The sequence below is a fragment of the Balaenoptera ricei genome, chromosome 1 (assembly GCF_028023285.1).
Source record: "Balaenoptera ricei isolate mBalRic1 chromosome 1, mBalRic1.hap2, whole genome shotgun sequence".
Taxonomy (NCBI): domain Eukaryota; kingdom Metazoa; phylum Chordata; class Mammalia; order Artiodactyla; family Balaenopteridae; genus Balaenoptera; species Balaenoptera ricei.
In genome coordinates, this window is record NC_082639.1 from 111,941,205 (window position 1) to 111,963,799 (window position 22,595).

The following is a 22,595-nucleotide window of genomic DNA, read 5'->3' on the forward strand; positions in this document are numbered from 1 at the left end:
GTTTTAGGTAGGCGTTACTGATGAGGACTGATCCTAATGCATTGTTTTAGGCTTCAGCTTAAAACAAGGGGAGTGTTTCCTAAGGGTTTATTTGGAGTTAATTCTGTCACTGGAACAGAAACCTCAGGGTGGGTTGGAGATTCTGCTGTTCCTACATCTCCATGGGCTGAGAGGTGGGAGGTGGGGATGCCGGAGAAGGTGGTAGTGGAAACTGAGTCTTGAACACATCAGAAACCTGCTCTGGGAAGGCATGAGCTGAGCAGCCTCTGTCAGTGCTGGCAGGCAGGTTCAAAGAGTTAGGACCAGCTCTCTGGGACTTCTTAGTAGGTGGAGCTAACACGAGAACTTAGTTAAGGAGAGAGCAGTCAGGTATTGGTGGAGAGTGGAACATGCATGGCGTGGATTTTGTTCCAGTTCTACCTTCTTAACTTGCGTTGGCAGCTTTTGTGTTTATATTCTTTGAGTTTATTTCCTATTTGATGTCTGAACTGAATAGCTGGGAGCAGGCCTGGCTGGGGGACTGCAGTGTGGTGGGAGGCTAAGGTGGAGGCCTTAGCTTCTGTGCAGCCTCTCGCAGTCAGTAGATACAGGTGATAGGAAAGGATTTAACATCGATGCCAAGTTCCCTCTTCATCAAAGGTCAAGTCCAGGCCCTGGCAGTTTTTGGTTCAGGTGCTTCTCTCAGCAGGCAGCTCCAGAAAGAAAGCTGGGGGCTATGAGGGCCTAGGCTGGAATATCACTACTCCCAACACAGGACAGATATGCTACCTCAGCACCATTCTGTCACCTCTCCTTTCTTTTGAGATCCTCTGTTTCCCACTGAGTTTTTTTCCCCATCTACTTATCTTCCAAGCCAGGCAGCAAACTGGCAGAGTTTGGAGAGACAACTGCAGCATCAGGAATATGATACTCCTGGTACCCAGCTGCCATGTGTTACCAGCAGGTGTGGTTGATAAGGTCCCAGATGGAGCATGGAATTAGGCAGACAGAATCTGCTTGCTTCATCTGACCCTGTGTCTCCTGAGGGGCTGTCCTCCTTCCCTGTCCTGGGTCTCTTCTGCATTTCTGGGATTTCTGCTTTTGTTTTGAACAGACAGGGCTCCTCTCTGTTCTCCTCTCTGCTCCTCCACTACTAATTAGTAGTGTCTCTATCTTTGGCCTGACATAGGTTTCCCTTCTGCCTCTGCTTCCCTCAATCCTCTGCCCATTCTGTGACTCAATCCTCCAGGGGAGGCTCCAGGGCTGAACCACATTTACTGACCAGCACGTTGGCAGTAGGTCACTGGGTTCTCTTATCTCTTTCTTGTTCCCTTGCTTGTACTTTTGATCTCCCAGCCCTCCTTCTGCAGATGAATTCAGAGGATAATCAAATTCTCCTTTGGATATGAAAAGTTTATGGCACATGGGGGAATCTCTAAGTGTTCTTATTTTTATCAGATAGATTGTTTTGACTTAAGGGCAATAGAGGAAGTAGAAGTAGCAATAGCTAATGTCTTAGGAGTCCGTAGACACACCAAGGCCAGGGAGCTGGGGTCTTGAGGAGTATCAGTACTTCTCTTTTGAATGCTTAGGATGAACGTGTTTAGAAATGTAGTAGTCGCTAAGCCACTCTAAACGCTTACCTCCATCCCCAGCAGCCTCGTTTCCTTTTAGTTATTTCTAACGGTGGTATGGGGTGGTTAAGAGCATGGAGTCTAGAGTTGCAGTGCTGGGACTTGAATCTTCCTTTTATCTCTAATGTGACCTGGGGCAAATTACTTTAACCTCTCTGTGCCTGTTTCCTCATCTGTAAAAACAGATGATAATAAATAGGGTGATTATGTGATTCAAACGCAATAAATAGAATATAAAGTTTGTGCACTACGCCAGTGCATGTTCCCTATTATAATTGCTATTATTGTTGATGCTGTCCTTGCTACTGGCCTTCTGAGGTTGTAGGATACTGCCTATCTAAATTTTACCCTTTGTGCTGAGACCCTGACAGCATAGAACTCAGCAGGCTAAGGAGATTGCTAATGAGGTCCCCTAAGATGGTCCTCCAGGAGTCTGGTCTCTTTAGAGAGACAGGGTGAGAAAAGCTCTAGCGGGAAGAGAAACAAGAGCTCTCAGAGGAAATTGGCATGCCTTCCCTCACCTCCCCCAGAGTTGGGTGTGCTTAAGGACCCCTCCTTTTTCAATACTTGGCAGAAGCAAAGGGCAGCCCAGAGAAAAGTGTTTAGTTAAGGAAGTTTGGTTTGGTTCTGCCCTTTCTTTCCAGGGTCCTGGTCCCTGGAGCCTCTTTCCTTAATACTCCTAGCCTTTTGCTTCATCTGGCTGTGTCAATACAAGTCTAAAAATCTCTTTGAGATCCTTTCCAAGCTATTCAACCAAACCCATTCTGCAGTGACCTTTTACTGGCAGATGAAAAGCAGATGGCCTCCACCTGGTTTTGCTCAGCTGGTGGCATCAAACAGTGTGACGCTTCCTAAGAAGGGAGGTAGGGGACAGGGAGCCTTTCTTAGCAGGCTTTTCTGCCTTATTAGAGTAGGTCAGTCCCTTTTCCCCACCCTGTGTGATGGAGCAAGTGGTAGGCTTGGGGTGGAAGGATGGCATCCAGAGTGGAAAGTCTTTCATTGCCACTCATATCGCGTTGGTGGTATGGTGGTGAACATAGCTGCCTTCCAGAGTGGAAAGTCTTTCATTGCCACTCATATCGCGTTGGTGGTATGGTGGTGAACATAGCTGCCTTCCAGAGTGGAAAGTCTTTCATTGCCACTCATATCGCATTGGTGGTATTTAAGTTGGAGAGGGTAGGGGGCCCACTGTGAGTGGGATCAGGAGCCTATCCTCAGCTTGCTGGCTGCTCACAAACCTCACTTCTCACAGTGTTACCGGGACTTGGCTCTGGTGAGTCGTGACGGCATGAATATTGTCCTGAATAAAATCAACCAGATACTTATGGAGAAGTACTTGAAGTTGCAGGATACCTGCCGTACTCAGGTAAGGCCAGAAAGAGAAGAGAAATCCAGCTCAGAGACGTAACAGAATGGATCCTCTCCTAAGGGGAAGGGAAGGAGGAATCGGGGGTAACATACTACTACTACCTTTGTACACCTAAATTCTAATGTGATTGGATTAGCCCCTTTCTCAAATTCACAGGCCTTTCTCTTCATCTGTCTTTTCCTCTCTCCTTTAGTTGGTGTGGTTGGTACGGGAACTAGTGAAGAGTGGGGTTCTGGGAGCCGATGGTGTTTGCATGACATTCATGAAGCAGATTGCCGGTGAGTTGGATGGCAAGAACGTAAAGAAGAAAGGAGAGCAGCCCAGAGCGTAAATCCAGGCAATGGAGAATGATTAAGTACCTAAGGGACTTGATTCCTGGATTGCTTAGACTCTTTCCTTTTGACCCAGGCATCTTCTGGCCACGTATGTTGCAGAAAGAAATTGAAAAATTACTGGGGGCCTTTTGAAGCAATAAGTCTTGCCTCCTTTTCCTTCCTGCCAAACTCGAGGCCTGGTATAAAATAGGTGGCCTATTGTAACCAGTCCTCACTCTGGGGTTTCATGGCATATTGGATCAGAAAGAATCTGGAAAGAATGGGGAGAGAAGTAAGGGCAAAATAATTGGTTCTCATCACACTGTACTTTCAGAAACCCAGGCATCTTCTCTGGCTCCACCTCAATGTTCTGAACACTTGGGGCCAGTCTGAGGGACGAACTGTGTCACAGAACAGACCCTGACATTTAGGTTTTGTTATCTTCTTGGCATCAGTGACATCTGTCTGAGCCACTGAATATCCAAGAGGCCTGCCCCTGCTACTTCTATTCCCAAAATTACATGTGTTTGTTTAAAAATGACCCTGCCTCTCTATCTCACCATTGCCCCTTGGTTCTTTGCTTCCTCTTCAGGATTTTGTACAACACCGATGCTCCTGTTGTGATGTGTATAAACCTTAATCTATGTGATGTGTGACTCTGTGACCGTGGAATTTTTAAATTAGGACCCGGGGCAAGGCGTAGCATTGTTGTGCTGGCTGTTTTTATCCACTCTCCTGGTACTTTCTTCCCTGTTTGGCTTCTCCCAAATAGGGAGTCCCCACTTCTCATCCTAAGACTTTGGTCTGGCATTACTGAATGTTTAATTCAGCCCCAGGAAGTTTCATAGCAAGCACTCAAGACTGTGATACGTGGAAGCAAGAAACCCTTGGCCTGTCCTGAGCCTGACAGAGGATTGGGGACATCCAGTGGCTGGACTGCAGCTCTTGCTAGCCACCTGCACTTCTCAGGCCCTGTCTGAAATACCATCCTTTCTTTCCAAGCATGGGCTTTTCATATCTCCTTCCCAGACATTTCCTTTCAGGGTTCACACTATTCCCATTCCAACCCCCTGTCTATGGCAAAGTAGCAGTTCTGGTTTCTGGAAAAATCCCAAACCTTCCCTTCCCTTCTCTCTGGAGTCAAAGGGGGAAACTTTAAAGCGTGACAGAACAGAAGACAGTTTTTCCAGCACTCAGAACATCAGTGATGGGATAACAGTTAGGGACTGACCAGTAGGATGGTGAAGAAGTGTACTGGATTAGCTGAGTCACTAATCAGAGCCATTCTGATTCTCTGTTTTCTCCCCCTTTGATCAGGTGGGGATGTTACGGCAAAAAATATCTGGTTGGCAGAGAGTGTTCTGGATATCCTGATGGAGCAGAGGTAGAGTCTATCGTGAAGGGTGGGGCAAGAGCCAGATATGGCCTCAGTGGGTGTGAGTGTGGGAAATGGGGATGCAAGGGTTGTGTGAGGACTGTTAGTGGCCCAAGAACACCTTAGGTTAGAGGGGATGAGGTGGGGGAGGGAGAGACCAGTGTATTGGTGGCAAGTGAAGGAATTAATGCCATGGTATGGCCCAGGGATGAAGGAGTGGGAAAGAAGGTCTTTGCTAAAATCTCTCGGAGCCCAGGAAAAACTCGTTTCATCTGATAAGGGTTTATTTTTGATCCAGACCTCCATGGAATGTTTATCTTTGGGGGGAGGTGGGGGAGAATGAGCTCAGCAGAGTAGGGCCAGCCAGCCACCCAGGCCTGGCAGGTACCCCTTTTCTCCCTTCCAAGACTATCCATCCTACCCATGCCCCCCTTCTGTTGAAGTGGCACAGGGGGTGGTGGGAGTGAGGAGGTCACTGAGACCAGTGGTGCAGAGGGCATGAGGGGGCATGTTGGGCTTTCCAGCTGATTCTTTCCCTTCCCTGTCAAAAGTAAAGGACCAGAAAATATGAGGGCTGTTCCATATATGAACTTGTTTGGGGGTGAGGCCTACCTCTGAGTCCTGTGGCCTCAGTCTTCCTGTTGCTTGATTTCAGCGTCTATTTCTGGGAGAGGAGAGCAGAGTAGTCACGTGAATGAGAGGGCTGATAGCCTCCATACTTCCGATGGTTTAGAAGAATGGGCCTCCTCCCTTATTCACACTTGTGAAAGAGGCGGCTGCGCGCTGCGCGCTGCGCTCTGCGCTCTGCGCTCTGCTCTGTGCTCTGCGCGCTGCGCGCTGCGCTCTGCGCTCTGCGCTCTGCGCTCTGCTCTCTGCTCTGTGCTCTGCGCTCTGTGCTCTGCGCTGCGCTCTGCGCTCCGCGCTCTGTGCTGTGCTCTGCGCTCTGTGCTGCGCTCTGCGCTCTGCTCTGTGCTCTGCGCTCTGTGCTGTGCTCTGCGCTCTGCTCTGTGCTCTGCGCTCTGTGCTGTGCTCTGTGCTCTGCTCTGTGCTCTGCGCTCTGTGCTCTGCGCTCTGTGCTCTGCGCTCTGTGCTCTGCCGGAGCTTGAAAGCTGTGCCAGGTCTGCCGTGCAGTGCCACCTAGTGCCCTGGGCCTGGATGCGCAGCTGCAGGTGCGGCCGGCGGCACTTCTTCCGTCTTCGGTACCAGCACACAGCACACGAGATCCTAGTGGTTTCTTACCAGGTCTCTGCTTCTCTTAGGTCGCTGTGCCTTCCTAACGTCCTGGGTCAGAGGGTTTCACTTTCATCTCTCTTTCTGTTCATTACCCCATCCCAGGATTCAGATGCATTCATCACCTCTACTAGCAAATCTTCCTAAAAAGTGATTTTTCTCATTTTGTCCCTGGTGCCAGATACCTCCTGTTCCCATACCTTAAAGCAGAATTCCGCTCATTCGGGCAATTAGAGTGCAGTCTTAGTGTACAGGTGTCAGATAACTGCCCTACCTTTTCTCCTGCCCTCCAAAAAACTCACATCCTTTGATGCAAGTGAGTCCCTAGAAGTTTAAAACTGTCCTCTTCCACACCTTCCCTCTCACTCCTTCCCAAGTGTTTCTAGGGCCGTGGAATTAAAAGATAACAGGTGCGGGAGGGAGACCCATCCCTGTGTCCTTGGCTGCTGCTTTCATTCTGTGAAAGGAAAAGGCCAGAGTCTCTTAATTAGGTGGCTTGAGCACTTTTCCGGAATCAGGATGTTGCCTGCTTGGATTAATTAAACTCCCTGTCTTCTTCCTCTGGTTCCCTGCCTTCCAGCAGGGGTGCCAAAGCCTTACAAACTACTTGCTTGAGGGAGACAGCTCCCCAGTTTTGGTGCTTTTGAGCCAGCATTGGAGTCTTTGGAATCTCCCCACTGTGTCTTAACACCCCTTTTCAAGCAGCAGGGAATGCACAATTCTTTCATTCCCCCCTTTCCTCAGGGAACGTCTAAAACTCCCGGGAAAATAGGTTTGCTATCCAAAATCTCATTCGTCTTTTCAGATTATGATTTAAGGCAGGTGACTCATTGACTGGGAGTGGGATCAGTGGCCAGAGAGCAAGCCAGGGGAAGGTTTGTGACGTGGTGGGCTGCTAATGACAAGCTGACACAGTGTGTTCTGAAATCTCCAGGGTCCTGAAAGGGTCTTGGTAATCCCCAGAGTCCTTGGGCCACACTTTACGAACTACTGACTGAGGGACACTTCCAAACCTTTTTCTTCGTAGTCTGAGCCAGGTAGAAGCTCTGGCTTATCTTTGTCCCTTGTACCTCGACAGTGCTTGGCACACGATAGGCACTCAGTTAATGTTTGAGTGACGGAGTCAACAAACAAAATTATTTTATTGGAAGCTAAGTTCTTATGTGGTAAAGAGAGATTGCTTTTATTTAGCACTTACCTTTATTGGGCACTTGGTAGAGTGGGAGGAAGTTGTCCCTACCTTAGCCAGTTAATAGTCCAAGATAGATAACGACAGCAGGAGCGGGCAATTAAGGAACCAAAAACTTACTCCCAGTGCTAATCATCACACATCTGTGAGGCACTGGAGCCAAGTGTGGGGGTGAAGTGGGAGGGTCTAGACGGAGTACAGGTGCCAGTGTCTTCCCTCCCTGCAGGGAATGGGTATTGAAAAGCAGCATCCTCATTGCCATGGCTGTTTACACATACCTCCGCCTCATCGTCGACCACCATGGGACCGCCCAGCTGCAGGCCCTGCGGCAGAAGGAGGTGGACTTCTGCATCTCACTGCTTCGGGAGCGGGTGAGGACAAAAACAGTGTGGGGAAGTGAAACCCAGGATGGGACACCTCTTTCTGTTCTGCATGGTGACCTGGGGCCAGAGATGTTGTGTTGGAGAGATGGAGGTGGTTCAAGGTCGGTTGTTTTTTCATCACCGTAAGACAGATGAGGATAGAAGGGTGGAGAAATCAGTGTGGAGTAACCCTGGTTCCTAGAATGCTGCCAGTTACGCTGGCATCCTAGGGATTTTCCTGGTCAGCTTCATGAACACTGTTGCACAGCACACCACAGACAGAAGCTATCTTGTGTTCCCACTGTTATGTTGTCTCCCCCACCTACCCACCTGGGTAATTGCCATGATCATGTGGGATTGTGAATTGTCCACTGTCAGATCTCCCAAGAGAGACAGATGCTAGAGTTAAGCTGTCGAATGCAGTAGCTGCTAGCCACATGTGGCAATATAAATTAAAATGAATTGAAATTAGGGCCTTCCCTGGTGGTCTAGTGGTTAAGACTCTGTTCTCCCAATGCAGGGGCGTAGTTCATTCCCTGGTCAGGGAACTAAGATCCTGCATGCCACACAGCGTGGCCTAAAAAAAAAAAAATTAATTGAAATTAGATAAAAATTTGTAATTCAGTTCCTTAGTTGAATTAGCCACATTTCAAGTGCTCATTAGCCACCTGTGGCTAATGGGTGTCCTTTTGGACAGCACAGATAGAGATCATTTCCATTACCATAGAATGTTCTGTTGGACCAAGCAAGTTCTGGGGTAAGATGTCTGGGGCTCAACTTGCCAGCCCTAGCCTTTTTGAGTCTTAGTATCCCTTGACCTGGAGTGAAACAATTCTCGGAGGACAGGGCAACGGATTAATGTGAAAACCAGCAGGGCTTCCGCAGTTTCCAATAACCTCTCATCCTTGCTATCAGTCCTCCACTTCAGCTGTCTTCCCCTGAACAGCTTGGAGCCAACCCTTGGTTCCAGAAAAAATCGTATAACCCCTTCGACCCTCTTTCCTCCCCTCCGTAGAACATGTTGTTCCTTCCTCCCTGCAACAGGTAAACAATCCATGTTTCTATTCTCTTTCCTGTTTCCTGCCATCCACCCCATCTAGTTCATGGAATGTTTGATGATTGGCCGAGACCTCGTAAGGCTACTTCAGAATGTTGCCAGGATACCAGAATTTGAACTGCTTTGGAAAGATATTATCCATAACCCTCAGGCCTTGAGTCCTCAGTTCACAGGTAAGCAAGGGTTGGGACAGCCTGTCCTTGAGAGGTGGCGTCAAGAGGGCAGAGGTTGGTGGACAGGAGAACGTTGGCAGTCAGATTGAGGAAGCTTGGGACTGGGCAGTCTCTGCCAAGCACAGCTGGGTGTAGGAACGGCAGGGCACACAGAACAGTTCAGGTGCTTCCCTCCCAGACAGCCCCTACTTGGCAGGCTCCAGCTGTCATTCAAGAGAAAGTGAGACAGAGAACTGTGACCCTCCTCCTCCTCCTGTCCCGGCAGCTCTTTGGCTCAAGAGGGGAGCTGATGACCAGTTGCCAGCTTCACTGAGTCTGTCAGGGGTGTCAGAGGTCAGCTTGTGAGACTGAGTCAGCAGAGGGGCTGGAATTTGTCCTGTAAGCGAAGGCTCCTCCCCAGGAGCAGTCATGCCTCTGAATTCCAAGGATCCAGCTTGGCCAAAATCCTCTTTGGGGGAGGAAAAGAGTCTCTGTGTGCCTCTGCCAGCAAGGCCCTTTACATTTCCCTTCCCCTTCCCAGGGTCCTCACGGTCTAAACAGTGACTGTGCAGCTTTGCTCCCCACCCCGCGTCCAACACGCACGTGTGTGCGCGTACATGTGCACACATAACATGAGTGCAGTAGTCAGGAAAGGAGAAGAAAGCCCCGGTTTTACCTTATGTTGTACTGCTCTTATATTGAACATGTATTGAGTTGTTTTGAGTGCCTACTGTGTGCTAGGCTCATGTATGTTAACTCATTTAATCCTCAGGACACCCCTGTAAGATGGATATTTTACTTTCCATGTTTACAGGTAAAGAAAATGAGGTTCAAGGAGATTAAGTAATTTGCCCAAGGCCACACAGCTAGTAAGTGTCAGAGGCAGGATTTGGATCCAGGTCTGTCTGACTCCAGAGCTCGTGCTTATGCCACAACCCACATTGATCCCAGGAGCCAGTGATGGGACCGTCAGGAGCAGGAAGAGAGGCTAGGGTTCCTCATATTTTTCCCTAACTTTCCCACATGTTGCCAACTGGAATAATATGAGTAGGGGGCTCTGGATGGCCAGTAGAAGAAAAGAATGAATATATCTTGGTCCTGGGGATGGTGGTTGGTTAGAGCAGATCATTCAGGTGCTGGTTAGAACCCCAACTTATACCTGTGCTCGACCTCTTGGTCATGTCTTAGAATTTCCCCATGAGCAAGACCACTGGCCATCAGTACCTGGCTCAGGTTGCCCACCTGCTTTCTATTCCTTCTGGTCCTCAGTCTTCTCTTTTCTCTTCCCTTGCACACTTGGTTCAGGTATCCTACAGCTTCTTCAGTCAAGAACATCTCGAAAATTCCTAGCATGTCGTTTAACTCCAGACATGGAGACTAAGCTCCTCTTCATGACATCCCGGGTAAGCTAACCTACTGCAGCAGGAAGAGAAGCTGCAGGTGCTGGCCTAGGCTTCTTCCTTCAGCCTGTAGATGTCTTACCATTGGTTACTGCCGGGTGGAGGGGTGGTCAAGTGTGTGATTGGGCATGGAGCTAAGAACTGGGGATATAGTGTTGAGTAAGGCACACAATTCCAGTTCTTGTGAAGCTTTCAGTCTATCTAAAGGGGTCATTAAACCAATACTTGTGTACAAATAATGTAATTTACAAGTGTGAAATGTGCTATAAAAGGGTAGAGTGAGAGTGCTCATTCTGGGAAATTAAACTCACGGTTCCTCTGGGTGAACCATGACCTCTCAGGAAGAGAGGTACGGCCTTTTGGTTTCCAAACATGGCTGAATTATGGCAGCATTGCTTGAGGAGCATGTTAAGAATACATCTTCCTGGATCTTACTCTCCCAGAGAATCTACTTGTGGAATCTGTATTTGTAACAGACTTTCCAGGCAGCAGTGCCTCTGCAGCCAGTCTGGTGTTAGGGAACCACTGCTCTAGCCAACTTACGGTTTCCCACGTCATCCAGGAGAACTGTCTAGATCTGGGCTGTCGCATGTGGTAGCCACTAGCCACATGTTGCAATTTAAATTAGTTAAAACTAAATAAAATTTAAAATTCAATACCTCAGTTGGAGTAGCTACATTTTAAGTGCTCAATCGCCACCATCTAGAAAGTTGTATTGCAGAAAGTTCTATTGGACGGTGTTGGTTTAGTGTTTTTTTGCTTTTTTTTTTAACCTTTCTGCTCTCTATTTTGGTTGAATTGGGAATAGAAGAGGAAATCTAGATCTTTCCCCTTAGGGTTGCTACTTGTATCCACTTAGAGTCTGTTTAGGGGAAGGACTTGATGCAAGAAGGTTTGGAGAGTCTGTATGCTTTGGATAATGATCCTGTTAGGTCATTCAGCCTCAGGAAGCTTTCAGTCAGTGCTGAGGAGACAACATTTTTTTTTTAAATCAAGGAAGATTTAAATCAGGATGTCTTCCCAAAGGCAGGGAGACTTGAGAGACAATACAAATTAATGAATAAGTTGTGGGAAGAAATTGAGGTCTAGGTCAAGCCTAGAGTTGAATGGTGCTCATTTCCCTCTGTCCAGAGACCCCACCCTCCCTTCCCAGTTTTTCTTTCTAACGTCCCCTTCCCCCAGGTGCGGTTTGGTCAACAAAAGCGATACCAGGATTGGTTCCAGCGCCAGTACCTGTCAACCCCAGACAGTCAGTCTCTGCGCTGTGACCTCATTCGCTACATCTGTGGGGTTGTCCACCCTTCTAATGAAGTGCTGAGTTCAGATATCTTGCCCCGATGGGCCATCATTGGCTGGCTCCTGACAACATGCACGGTGAGGGGCTGGGCGTGGGGTGGAGGCTGTTGGGTGGTGAAGGGCCCCTCTTTCCCTTGTGTCTCACACTTCCATGCTTCTTCCTGACCGTCTGGGCCACCCGACCGCTAAGGACCGTTCTTTCGCTCTCTTCCTCCTGAGTGTCTCAGCCGTTGCCCCGCCTCCCTTAGTGTCTCTAGAAGTTTACTTACACTTTTTATTTCCCATGTGGGTTTAGGGTTGAACAGGTTCATCTACACCTTTACTGCCAATCTCCAAGCCTGGGTTTCTGAGGCAGCCCTGTCTTTCCTATCAACTTCCAGAAACCACATGTGATTATTCCTCTGAATTGTTCCTGACTCAGATTCAGGTCTTGTTTTCCTTAGACCCTCGCTTCCATGCCTTTTGGCATCAGCTCTGGATACTTCCCTTCTCCAAACATAGTGAATCCGCAGTGGAGCCATTTCCTTCCCAGCGTTTCCTCCCTGTGCCCGGGGTGGGAAACTTGTTCTCTGGCATCTAGCTGCCCTCTGACCTCTTCTGACAGAGTTCCCCCTCCCCCGTCTGACCGGGTCCTTGGAATGTGCTGATTCAGATATAACAAGCTATGCCTAAGGGTCTTTCCTTCAGGAATGTGCCTGGGGAGCTCAGCACAGGCAGCCGAGGGGCTAGTCTGAGTGTCTCAGCTCCGGGGTGATCAGGGGACCGCCCCCCCAGGCCCAGCTGTTCTCCCTGTGGGATCAAGGATGTGTTCCCCTGAATGCGTGAGAACCCAGGCCGTTGGTTGGTGAGACCACAGGGTACTCATACTCATTTACAGATTTGGGTGCCTTCAATCCTGCGGGAGGTCCACCCTGTCTCACTAGAAACTGAATTTCATGGATGGAGCAGTCACGTGGGCCCTGGAATCTGCCTTGGGCTTCTGCAGGAAAGGGAGCTGGTTGATGAAACTAGCCCTCTTTTTTCCTCTTTTTTTTCCAGTCAAATGTCGCTGCCTCTAATGCCAAGCTGGCTTTGTTTTACGACTGGCTGTTCTTTAGCCCAGACAAGGACAGCATTATGAACATAGGTATGTGACCGGGACCAGGCAGCGCCACTCCCCATCCCCCAGGCCCTGCTGCCTTGTCTCAGTGATAGCGGCCATAAATCTCAGGGCGGCGTGGTGTGGAGGCAGCTTATCTGGGAGCAGTTCCGTTGTTCCTCATCACTGCTCCCTTGACCTAAAAGGAAAATTGCTTTGATGAGGCTAAGCGATCATTCCACCCCCTTCCTTCGCCCCATAGCCTTAGGCTTGGACTTGAGTGGGGAGGGCCCAGGCCGAGGAAGAGGCTGTGCTATCTCCTGCTCCTCGTCTCCTCCTGCCTCCCTCCTCCAAGCTGAGTGCTAGGGACAAGAAGGGAGATGAGGGCTATGAGCTGTTTTGGGGGTTGTCTGCTTTGGGGTCTGCTCAGCAGGATGAGGGGGGCGGGGATAGACATAGCTTTCTCTGGAGCCATTCATACATATTGATACCTCATTTTATGGAGCTGGAAATAGACTGTCTGATGTGGGGGGACCTTTAATTGCACATTCTCCAGAGCCAGCCATCCTGGTCATGCATCACTCTATGAAGCCCCACCCAGCCATCACTGCCACACTCCTGGACTTCATGTGCCGTGTAAGTGCCATAGCCCTTTTTTTCTCCCCATGCTGCCTGAGCAGAGTTAAGTGTGTGTCCCTTCTAACCTTGTTGGTCAGTGCAGAGGTCTTCCCAGTGCCCCTTGACCGTGGGAGCAGAAGTGGGTCATGGCCGTGGGTCCTATCTCCCAAGTTAGTGAATGCTTCTTTTCCTCATTCCCACTGTCTCCAGTTGAATCTTTCCATGTCTCCACTGGGTTTCTCAGCTTCAAGGATGATGACTTAAGGTAAAATCTGGTCTCCTTGAGGAGCAGCCAGGTTGAGTAAGAGTTTCCCATTTTAGCAGCACAGGACAATCAGGAACACTCCAGTCCTTTCTGCAGCCATACTTCCCAGTGTCTCCTGATTAAAACCAAAGCAGCTTTTTAGATCTAGTTCAGCAGAACACTCTGGATGGAAAGTCCTGTGCTCATTTGCTGCTCCTCTTCTTCCCTTCCAGATCATTCCCAACTTCTATCCACCATTGGAGGGCCATGTGCGGCAGGGTGTCTTTTCCTCCCTCAATCACATTGTGGAGAAACGGGTCCTGGCGTAAGGACTTTATGTGTCTGTGGGGCAGGGAAATGGGTTGTTTTCTCGTTTTTCACTAGGTCGGGCACATCCAGATATTGCTGTACCACTGCTGACCCTTTCCCTCAAGAGGTATAAAAAGTACTGGCTCCACCACAGACTGCTAGACATACGTCCTCTTGACTCTTAGAGGAATTTCTCTCTTGCAGAGGGCTTCACATGCCTTCCCTGTGCCCTGGTGACCCTTCCCAAGGATCTGAGTATGGCCCAATTGTACCAGTTGGGCTTAAACCTATTTGCTTAACTCCATGTTGCGTTAGAAGTGAGGAGCTCTGATACTGACCTTCATTCATGTTCCGCATTAGGCATCTGGCTCCCCTATTTGACAACCCTAAATTGGATAAGGAGCTGCGGGCCATGCTGAGGGAGAAGTTTCCTGAGTTCTGCAGTTCTCCCAGCCCACCTGTGGAAGGTACAGACCCATCCATTCCATCACCTGTTTCAAAAGAGGGATGGAGACATCCAGGGTGCTCAGACTAGAGCCCTTGTTTAGGATGTCATCCCTGTGCAATGCTCTACCCTGTGACACTGTCCCATTCAATTTTTCTTTCCCTAGTTTTTTCTTTTATTCATTTTTGTGTCATCTTCCTTGGTTCTCCCTCTCCATCTAATCTTATCTGCTTTTCACTGAGCTCTCTTAACTCCTGTTTTTTTCTCTTACTAACCTCTCCTCAGTAGGTAGAAGGCCTTCTACCTACTGGAATGGAATGTGCATTTATCTCACTTAAGCGTTGCCCATCTCTTCTCTCTTCCCAGGTCCTGGCCTCTGATGAGAGGTTGTCATATTGGGTCTCAAATCTTGCTTCCAGTTGCACACACACACACACACACACACACACACACACACACACCCCTTCCTTAAGCCAAGCAGAGTTTCCCAACTTACTTTTAAATTAAAGAGCACTTGGGACTGTGCCTGGTCTTATCTACTCGCTGATCCTCAGCTGAGCATAGAGGAGTCAGGTTCTGTGCTGCTCTCTTTCCTAGCAAAATCCCCACCAAAAGCCCTGGAGGGTTGAGGACAAGACGCCTGTCCTTCCGGAATTCATATTCCATTTAGGTCATGAACTCCTTATCCTCCCACTTGTCCTTTAGTCTCCCTTTCCCAGGAGCATGGGACAGAGGAGGCCATCAAATGCCTTGTCTTTCTTTACTCCCAAGTCAAAATTGAGGAGCCAGTTTCCATGGAGATGGACAACCACATGTCAGACAAGGATGAGAGTTGCTATGACAACGCAGAGGCAGCCTTTAGTGACGATGAGGAGGATCTCAACAGCAAAGGTGAGGCTGGCAGCAAAGGTAGTTCAGGCTTGTGTCAATCCCGAGAGGACTGGTTGGCAGGAGCAGCCTCTCTGCGGTCTCTCTGTCATCTTTGCCTCTCCGAGTTAGTTTTGTTAACAGGATTCCTGGATGAGACTCCAAGGTGCAGAACCCTGCACTTGGCACTGCAGCAGGAGGGTAAAAAGGAGAAGTGGTCCCTGCCCTCTCTTGCTTCCTGAGGCTAGAACACGCACACGCTCAGGGAAGTGCTTCAGGCACTCACAGCTCTGAGTGAATGGTGCACACGAGGCGCATGTCAGGAGGGCCACACTGTTCAGGGGGCTGTCTCTGCTTCTCGTGTCTGGGCCAAGTGACTTCTTTCCTAAATCACTCTCTTCAGGAAAGAAGAGAGAGTTTCGCTTCCACCCAATCAAGGAGACAGTGGTGGAAGAGCCAGTCGATATCACCCCTTACCTTGACCAGCTGGATGAGTCCCTGAGGGACAAAGTGCTCCAGCTTCAGAAGGGCAGGTGGGTGCCGGCCCTGCTCTCAACCTCCGGAGGTCCAGCCCTGGGCTTCTTCCTGGAGCTTAGTGGGGTGGCAGAGTGGTGGGTTTGGAGGGGACATGGTGGGGGTGTGTGGAGGGGTGGTTGAAGCTGCGTGGGAGATGCCTTCTGCAGTGTTGGTTGGGGGGTGTGGGCTGGGAGGGGGCAGCCGTGTGCCCCAGCATCCCGGGCTCTCACTCCAAGGTTCTGAGTAGAAGAGCCTCTGGGACCTGAAGCAGGGCTCTGGGGATTTCCCTTGTCTTTGGCCTCTGCCTAGAGAGCAGCAGATTCTGCCCTGAGGCCTCCTCAGCCACAGCCCTGATTCCCACAGAGCTCCTTTGTTTTGTCTCTGTGCACCGGAGTGTGCTTGAGCACGCTGTTCTGGGTGTGTGTCCTGCCCTCTGCTATCATTTACGTCCCTGAGATTTCCTCTCCCTTCTGCACTGCAGTGATACAGAGGCCCAGTGTGAGGTCATGCAGGAAATCGTGGACCAGGTCCTGGAGGTGAGGAGGAACCCACCCCCTTAAGGGAGGAAGCAGCCCAGCCTGCCCAGCTGAAAGCCCCGCAGGCATCTGACTGCCTCCTTCCCCTACTCGAGATGGGTCCCCCTCTGATGGGGGAGGGGCCGGCTGATCCTGGAGGGAGAAAGCTCTGGGTAGTGGGGGCAGTGAGGCTTGGGCCTGGGTGGTGATAGTCCCTCCTTGTCTTACCACCCAGGAAGACTTTGACTCGGAGCAGCTGTCTGTCCTCGCTTCCTGCCTACAGGAGCTCTTCAAGGGCCACTTCCGAGGGGAGGTGCTGCCCGAGGAGATCACTGAGGAGTAAGGCTCATCTTTCCTGACTGCTCCCCAACCCCACCCCCACCCCCCGGCCTCCGGGAACTAGAAGGATGACCCAAGTCCTAGAGGCACCTTGCTGAGGACTTGGGAAGAATAATCTCTTCACTTGTTTTTATTCTCACACATACTGATTCATTTAAACGAGGATTTATTTTTGCCTGCCGAACAGCGAGCGTACTGGGGCAGTGGACTGGCACCCCTCGTGCGCGTCCTGCCCCTGCTGCTGCACCCAGCAGCCCCCGCCTTTGCTGCTTCGGGTGGGATCGGACCCTTGCCTGGAACCTCCCTGAAGGGCAAGAATCTCACTTGCAATGACAACAACCAGATTGTGGCTCAGTGTTAGGAACCTGACTTCTCTGTGAGCAAAGCCTCTGGGTCAGTGGGAAGTTTAACGTTGGTTAGGAAAGGAGCAGGCTGGCATCTAGCCTCAAGCTGGTTCTCCATAATATCTGCCTGCAAGCCACCCTTCCTCCCCTCACACGGACTCTCATATATCACCCTCCTCTTGTAGGTCCCTGGAGGAATCTGTGGGGAAGCCTCTCTACCTAATATTTAGGTAAGCCTCTCTACCTCATGTTTAGGTCCAGCTGTAGGAGATGCTGCTCTGCCATCCATCCTCCCTGTCAGCACGCTTATGCTTCTGTCCTGGGCTAATGGGACTCCCTCTCCAGGAGGAGGGGTATGCAGTGGGCACAGATAGCCATGCCCCCTGAAGTGCCATAGGAGAGTCTCCCCTAGGTAAAGCTGTCCTCTGTACTCCCATCTCCCACTCCAGGAACCTATGCCAGATGCAGGAAGACAACAGCAGCTTCTCTCTGCTTCTGGACCTTCTCTCTGAGCTGTATCAGAAGCAGCCCAAGATTGGCTACCACCTGCTTTACTACCTAAGGGCCAGGTGGGTGTGTCCCCACGTTTAAGAAGGTGCCGGGAAGCATCCTGGAGAGCCTCTGTCCTACCATACCTCATTCCCATCCCCCTTTCCTGTCATCACCAGGTCCTTCTGTGTGTGTGTGTTAATAACAGCTTTAACGTGTATAATTCAGTGGTTTTTAGTATATTGACAAAGATGCACAACTGTTACTACTGTCTAATTTAGAACGTTGTCATCACCGCAAGAAGAAACCCCATACCCATTAGCAGTCACTTTCCCATTCTCCCTTTCACCCAGCCCATGCAACGCTGATCTGCTTTTCTGTCTCTATAGATTTACTTATTCTGGATAGTTCATATAAATGGAATCATACAGTGTTTGATTTTTCATGACTGGCTTTTTTCACTTAGCCTAACGTTTTCAAGGTTTATCCCTGTTGTAGCGTGTATCCGTACTTCATTCCTTCTTATGGCTAAATAATCCACTGTATGGATATACCACAGTTTATTTACCCATTCAGTTGTTGATGGACATTTGGGTTGTTTCCACTTTTTTGTCTGTTGTGAATAGAGCTGCTGTGAACATTCATGTACAACTTTTTGCATGGACAGATGTCTTCAATTTTCCTGAGTATATAGAATTGCTGAGTCCAATGGTAACTCTATTTTTAAATTTGTGAGAAACTGCCAAACTGTCTTCCAAAGTGACACAACCATTCTATGTTCCCACCAGCAGTGTGTGAGAGTTCTAATTTCTCCACATGCACCCCAACACTTGTTGGCTTTTGACTATAGCCAGCCTAATGGGTGTGAAGTGGTATCTCATCCTTGTTTTGATTTGCATTTCCCTGATGGCTAATGATGTTGAGTATCTTTTCATGCGCTTATTGGCCATTTGCATATTTTCTTTGGAAAAATTTCTGTTTGAATCTCTATTTTTTAATTGGGTATTTGTCTTTTTCTTGTGGATTTTTAAGAGTTCTTCAAATATTCTGGATACATGTCCCTTATCAGATATATGGTATGCAAATATTTTCTCCCATTCCATGGGTTGTCTGTTCAGTTTCTTGATGGTATCCTTTGAAACAGAAAAGTTTTAAATGTTGATCAAGTCCACTTTCTTTTTTCTTTTGTCACTTGTGCTTTACTCCTATGTTTTTTTCTAAGAGTTGTGTAGTTTCAGTTCTTACATTTAGGCCTGTGACCCATTTTGAGTTAAGTTTTTTGTATATGGTGTGAGGTAGGGGTCTCGGGGTCGCTATGTGTTATTGCCCTCATTGCTCAGAGCCCGAAGAGCAAGAGAGAAAGCTTTCTCTAACCTGACCTGAGCCCTCTCTCTCTTGTTCTTTACTCTCACCAGATAGTAGCTTCTTCACTAATTATGGTCTGAGCCCTGTCTGGAACACTGGGGAAAGATGGGGAGAAAGAAGAGTGTCTCCTAATTCCCATAAGTCACCAAGTCCTTGGGGGGAAGGCAGGGGGGCGCCATGAGACAGATTAGCCCAAGGCATCTTGGGCAGCAAAGGGATTCTAGAGTGAGGGTCTACTTAGGAGATGTTTGAGACTGGGGGCTGGGGTCAGGCTGCTGGCTGAGGCCCAACTGGTCTTGCAGCAAAGCCGCCGCAGGGAAGATGAACCTGTACGAGTCATTTGCCCAGGCCACCCAGCTGGGCGACCTGCACACCTGCTTAATGATGGACATGAAGGCCTGCCAGGAGGACGACGTGCGACTGCTGTGCCACCTCACACCCTCCATCTACACAGAGGTCAGCACCTCTATCCGTATCCACGGGGATGGGGCAGCAGTGCCGGCGGGCTCACGGGAGACTGCATTATCTCACGGCACACAACCCTGACCCTCCTCTCCCCATCCCTGCTGGCCTCGGTAGGCCCTTTCCTCCCACACCACAGCCGTCCCCTCCTTCTACCTCTCTTTATCAACTTGAAAAATGTCTAAAACCCCTAGAATTCTTGTTGTGTGAGTTGGGGTCTGGGATTATACACTTGTCTCCTCTGCTTTGGCCCCATCCTCTGGACCCAGGACAGGGCCCCCGACCAGATCCATGTTCACGTATCCAAAGCCCTCTCGCCATCTGATGGCTCACCCTCCGATCTCTCTAATGGTTCTCAAAGACCGGGGCCTCTGTAGTGGAGACTCACCTTTCATTTCCCTGGTTCACGAAGAGTCTCCTCTAGGAATTGGGACATAGGAGGAGGTATCAGCGCTTCCTCCTCTTGGTGAAAGTTACCAGGAACAGGGAAATCAGGGCATAACAGGAGGAAGAGTGAGTCAGCCAAAAACTGGAGGGAGGAGGGGTGCAGATGCCCAGCTCCCTCCCTGGTGAACTGGCCTCTCCAGAAGGGACCCTGCCTACCCCATACCCTGCATGCTCCCCAAATATACACACTCTCTACACCTCGTCTTTGGCAAGGGTCAGTATAGACTTGATTTCTTTGCTGCCAGAGATGCAAATGCTAATTCTGTCACCACTCCACACAGGGCTAACTAACCACCATGTCCAGTCCCTTTCAGCTCTAGCTTTGTCTCTAGATGGCTCCCCATTCCTTTCCTTACACACACACACACACACACACACGCACTGTGTGCACACTCAGATTTAAAAACTTGGGTTCTGTAAGGATTAAATTCCCAGCTTCATAACTATTGGATCTTTGTTTAGGGATTTATATTAGGACCCCATGTCTGGCTAGCCCAGCATCCCCTGAGCATGTGGTAGGGAGAGGCGAAGAATTATGAGGTGAACGCTGAGGGGTGCATTTTGGACTTTTGCCCTACTTTCCCTCTTTTTCCTCCAGTTTCCAGATGAGACCTTGCGGAGTGGGGAGCTGCTGAACATGATTGTGGCTGTTATTGACTCAGCACAGGTGAACACAGAGCTGTCATCCCGAGAGGCCTGGGGGCAGGCCTGGGGAAACGGGGTTCTGCCTCCCCCTCGGCCTGCAGACAGGGAGCCTGTGTTCTCAGGCACCCTGCTCCTGGCTGCAGCTGTGTGCACCTTAGGCCCTGGGGGCTGGGAAGGAAAGCGGAGCCCCTGGGAGGCGAGCTGGGGCCATGCCAGTGTTGCTGGAGTTCCCCTTATTCTCCATATTTTTGGGCACCCCCGTTCTTCAGGGAAGCCGAGGGGATTGCATTTTTAAGCTCTCAGTCGGTCTTCCCCTTGGCTCAGAATGAAAATGGTCAGACCATCTCTATTTGACCTTTCTATCATGCATAGGTCCCTACGAGGCTGTAGCTTGGCCTGTGTCCCTTCTCAGGCCTCAACTGGGGTCCCGTTTCTGCTCCTTCTCTCCACTCGTTTGCCCCCTTCATAGAAGGGGAAGCGTAGCACTCAAGAGCCCTTCCTCCTTTGCTTTTCTCCTACCCACACCTGTAATCCCGCCCCCCACGGCCCTTCCCTCAGCACAGACTGGGATGGCTCAGAGGCCCAGACTACATCCAAGTAGAGGAGCTGCCTGTTCTCCCTCTGCCATCAGGACACAAGGGGTAGTTTTTCTTAACTGTTTTTGCTCCGAATAGGCCTGTGTTTATCACTGAAGCCAGTTACTCCTTTGCCAGTCCCCTTCATCCTTCAAAGCCCCTGGCATCCGTCATGTGCCATTTCCTCCCCATTCCTTTGACTAGGTTTTCACTTCCTCTGGTTTTTTCCCTGAATGAGCCCTCCTGCTTCTGCTTCCATACTAGCTTCCTGGCCTCTTTTAGAACCAATGGGTTCTGCCTTCTTCCTCCTCCCCCTTAGCTCCAGGAGCTGGTCTGCCATGTGATGATGGGGAACCTGGTCATGTTTCGAAAAGACTCAGTCCTCAATATACTCAGTAAGTGAGCACGCAACGCCCTGAGGTGCCCAGGGAGAAGAGAGAGGGGTGGCAGCCCTGTGTATTTTCTAGTAACAGGAAAGCTGGTTCTGGGGCTGAGAATGAGATAGAATGTCATTCCACCCTGCCGTGTGGCCTCAGGCAATGTCTGTCTGGATCTGTTTTTTGCTCTGTAAAAGTCCCTTGGCCCTCCAGCCTCAAGGCTGATGGGAATACAGAAGCTGTATGAAGACTTTGGAACTATGCTTTGTGTGAAAGGGAGAGTTTCTGTAGTCTTAGGATCACTGTCTCCACCCCTATACCATCCCTGCCTGGGGTGCTGATAGTCAGTGGATTAGCCCTGTCTTTGTGTGTGTGTGTCTGTGTGTGTGTGTGTGTGAGAGAGAGAGAGAGAGGGAGATTGAGAATATGAATGAGAGTATCTCTTCTCTGTCTCCTCAGTCCAGAGCCTGGACTGGGAAACCTTTGAGCAGTACTGTGCCTGGCAGCTCTTCCTGGCCCACAACATCCCCCTGGAGACCATAATCCCCATCCTGCAGCACCTCAAGTACAAAGGTGAGTCGGGTTGTGGGTGTGGAACACGGCAGGGAGAGGGCACTCCCAGTCCAGCTGCTGCAAGGCTTAGGCCTCTGGGCTTCTTTCTAGATGAGCCCAGATCCACCGTTCCCCTTCCCACCAAAGTGCCAAGTGCGAAAAGGCAGGCTCCCTGTCAGTCGCGTCTGCTCTTTAGGTGTATCCTGCAGGCCTCCTCTGAGCCAGGTGCTAGACTGGGGCTCAGGTGGCTCGGGATTTTAGAGGAGTGGGTTAGGGGATTGTTCTTCCTGGTTTCTTGTTGAAGATTATCTTTGCTCCTTGCAGTGGCTGTTGGTTGGGGGGTGGGAGAGGTGCCAGGATTTCTTGCTGGAATTTTGCATTCCTCTGAACAGCCTCTACCCTCCCCCACAGAGCACCCAGAGGCCCTGTCCTGCCTACTGCTTCAACTCCGAAGAGAGAAGTGAGTTCCGCCCTCGGGGGCTCTTTAGTCCTCAATCTCAACATACCAAGAGATGCTGCCATGTAAAGGACTCCTGTCCTGCTCCTTTGGCCGTGTTTTTTCCTATTGTTGACATCTGCTTATTCTACCCTTCCCCCAAAGTGATTTACAAATAAGCAGCTCCCTTGGGATCTGGGCTTCCTCTCGACTTTACCCCCCTGCCCACCAGGAGCTGCCCTCAGAGGTGGGGACCGGACATCCCTGTTTCCTGCTGCCACAGCAGTTCTAATCCCCGGTGGCTCCTGCCCCCCTCCCCCGTGCTCCTGAGGCCACCATACGGCTAATCCAAGAGGAGGAAGGGTCAGAGTATAGGGGTCAGACACCATCCTCTCGCTCAACCTGCGGAGAGCAGAGCCAGCTGGACCCCCGTGCTCCCTGCCAGGGGTGGGGCGGAGAGGGCGAGAAGGCAGAGGCCCCTCCCTCCATCACAGGCACTTTTCCAAAAGCCCCAGATAAATGGGGCCACAGCTGTATATCTTTTCCTTCCTACCTTCTTGCCTTCCTTCCACCTTTTCTCCTCTCTTGGCTGGGAAAGTAGAAATGGTCCAGCGC

The 22,595-nt window shown here is 50.1% G+C and overlaps 1 protein-coding gene across 2 annotated transcripts in view; it reads left to right on the top strand.

Moving 5' to 3' along the window:
• INTS3 (integrator complex subunit 3) overlaps positions 1-22,595 on the top strand; it is a 38,125-nt gene that overhangs the window by 12,905 nt on the left and 2,625 nt on the right. For both annotated transcript variants that reach the window (XM_059932158.1, XM_059932168.1), the window contains exons 4-25: positions 2,866-2,979; positions 3,176-3,260; positions 4,614-4,680; positions 7,317-7,461; positions 8,553-8,682; positions 9,967-10,064; positions 11,244-11,435; positions 12,396-12,483; positions 12,992-13,071; positions 13,531-13,622; positions 13,967-14,073; positions 14,823-14,942; positions 15,322-15,451; positions 15,916-15,970; positions 16,185-16,288; positions 16,818-16,862; positions 17,082-17,201; positions 18,789-18,942; positions 19,994-20,062; positions 20,935-21,010; positions 21,452-21,565; positions 21,956-22,004. In XM_059932158.1, the coding sequence (XP_059788141.1) occupies positions 2,866-2,979; positions 3,176-3,260; positions 4,614-4,680; positions 7,317-7,461; positions 8,553-8,682; positions 9,967-10,064; positions 11,244-11,435; positions 12,396-12,483; positions 12,992-13,071; positions 13,531-13,622; positions 13,967-14,073; positions 14,823-14,942; positions 15,322-15,451; positions 15,916-15,970; positions 16,185-16,288; positions 16,818-16,862; positions 17,082-17,201; positions 18,789-18,942; positions 19,994-20,062; positions 20,935-21,010; positions 21,452-21,565; positions 21,956-22,004 (2,234 nt within the window). The remainder of the gene's footprint in view (positions 1-2,865; positions 2,980-3,175; positions 3,261-4,613; positions 4,681-7,316; positions 7,462-8,552; positions 8,683-9,966; positions 10,065-11,243; positions 11,436-12,395; positions 12,484-12,991; positions 13,072-13,530; positions 13,623-13,966; positions 14,074-14,822; positions 14,943-15,321; positions 15,452-15,915; positions 15,971-16,184; positions 16,289-16,817; positions 16,863-17,081; positions 17,202-18,788; positions 18,943-19,993; positions 20,063-20,934; positions 21,011-21,451; positions 21,566-21,955; positions 22,005-22,595) is intronic.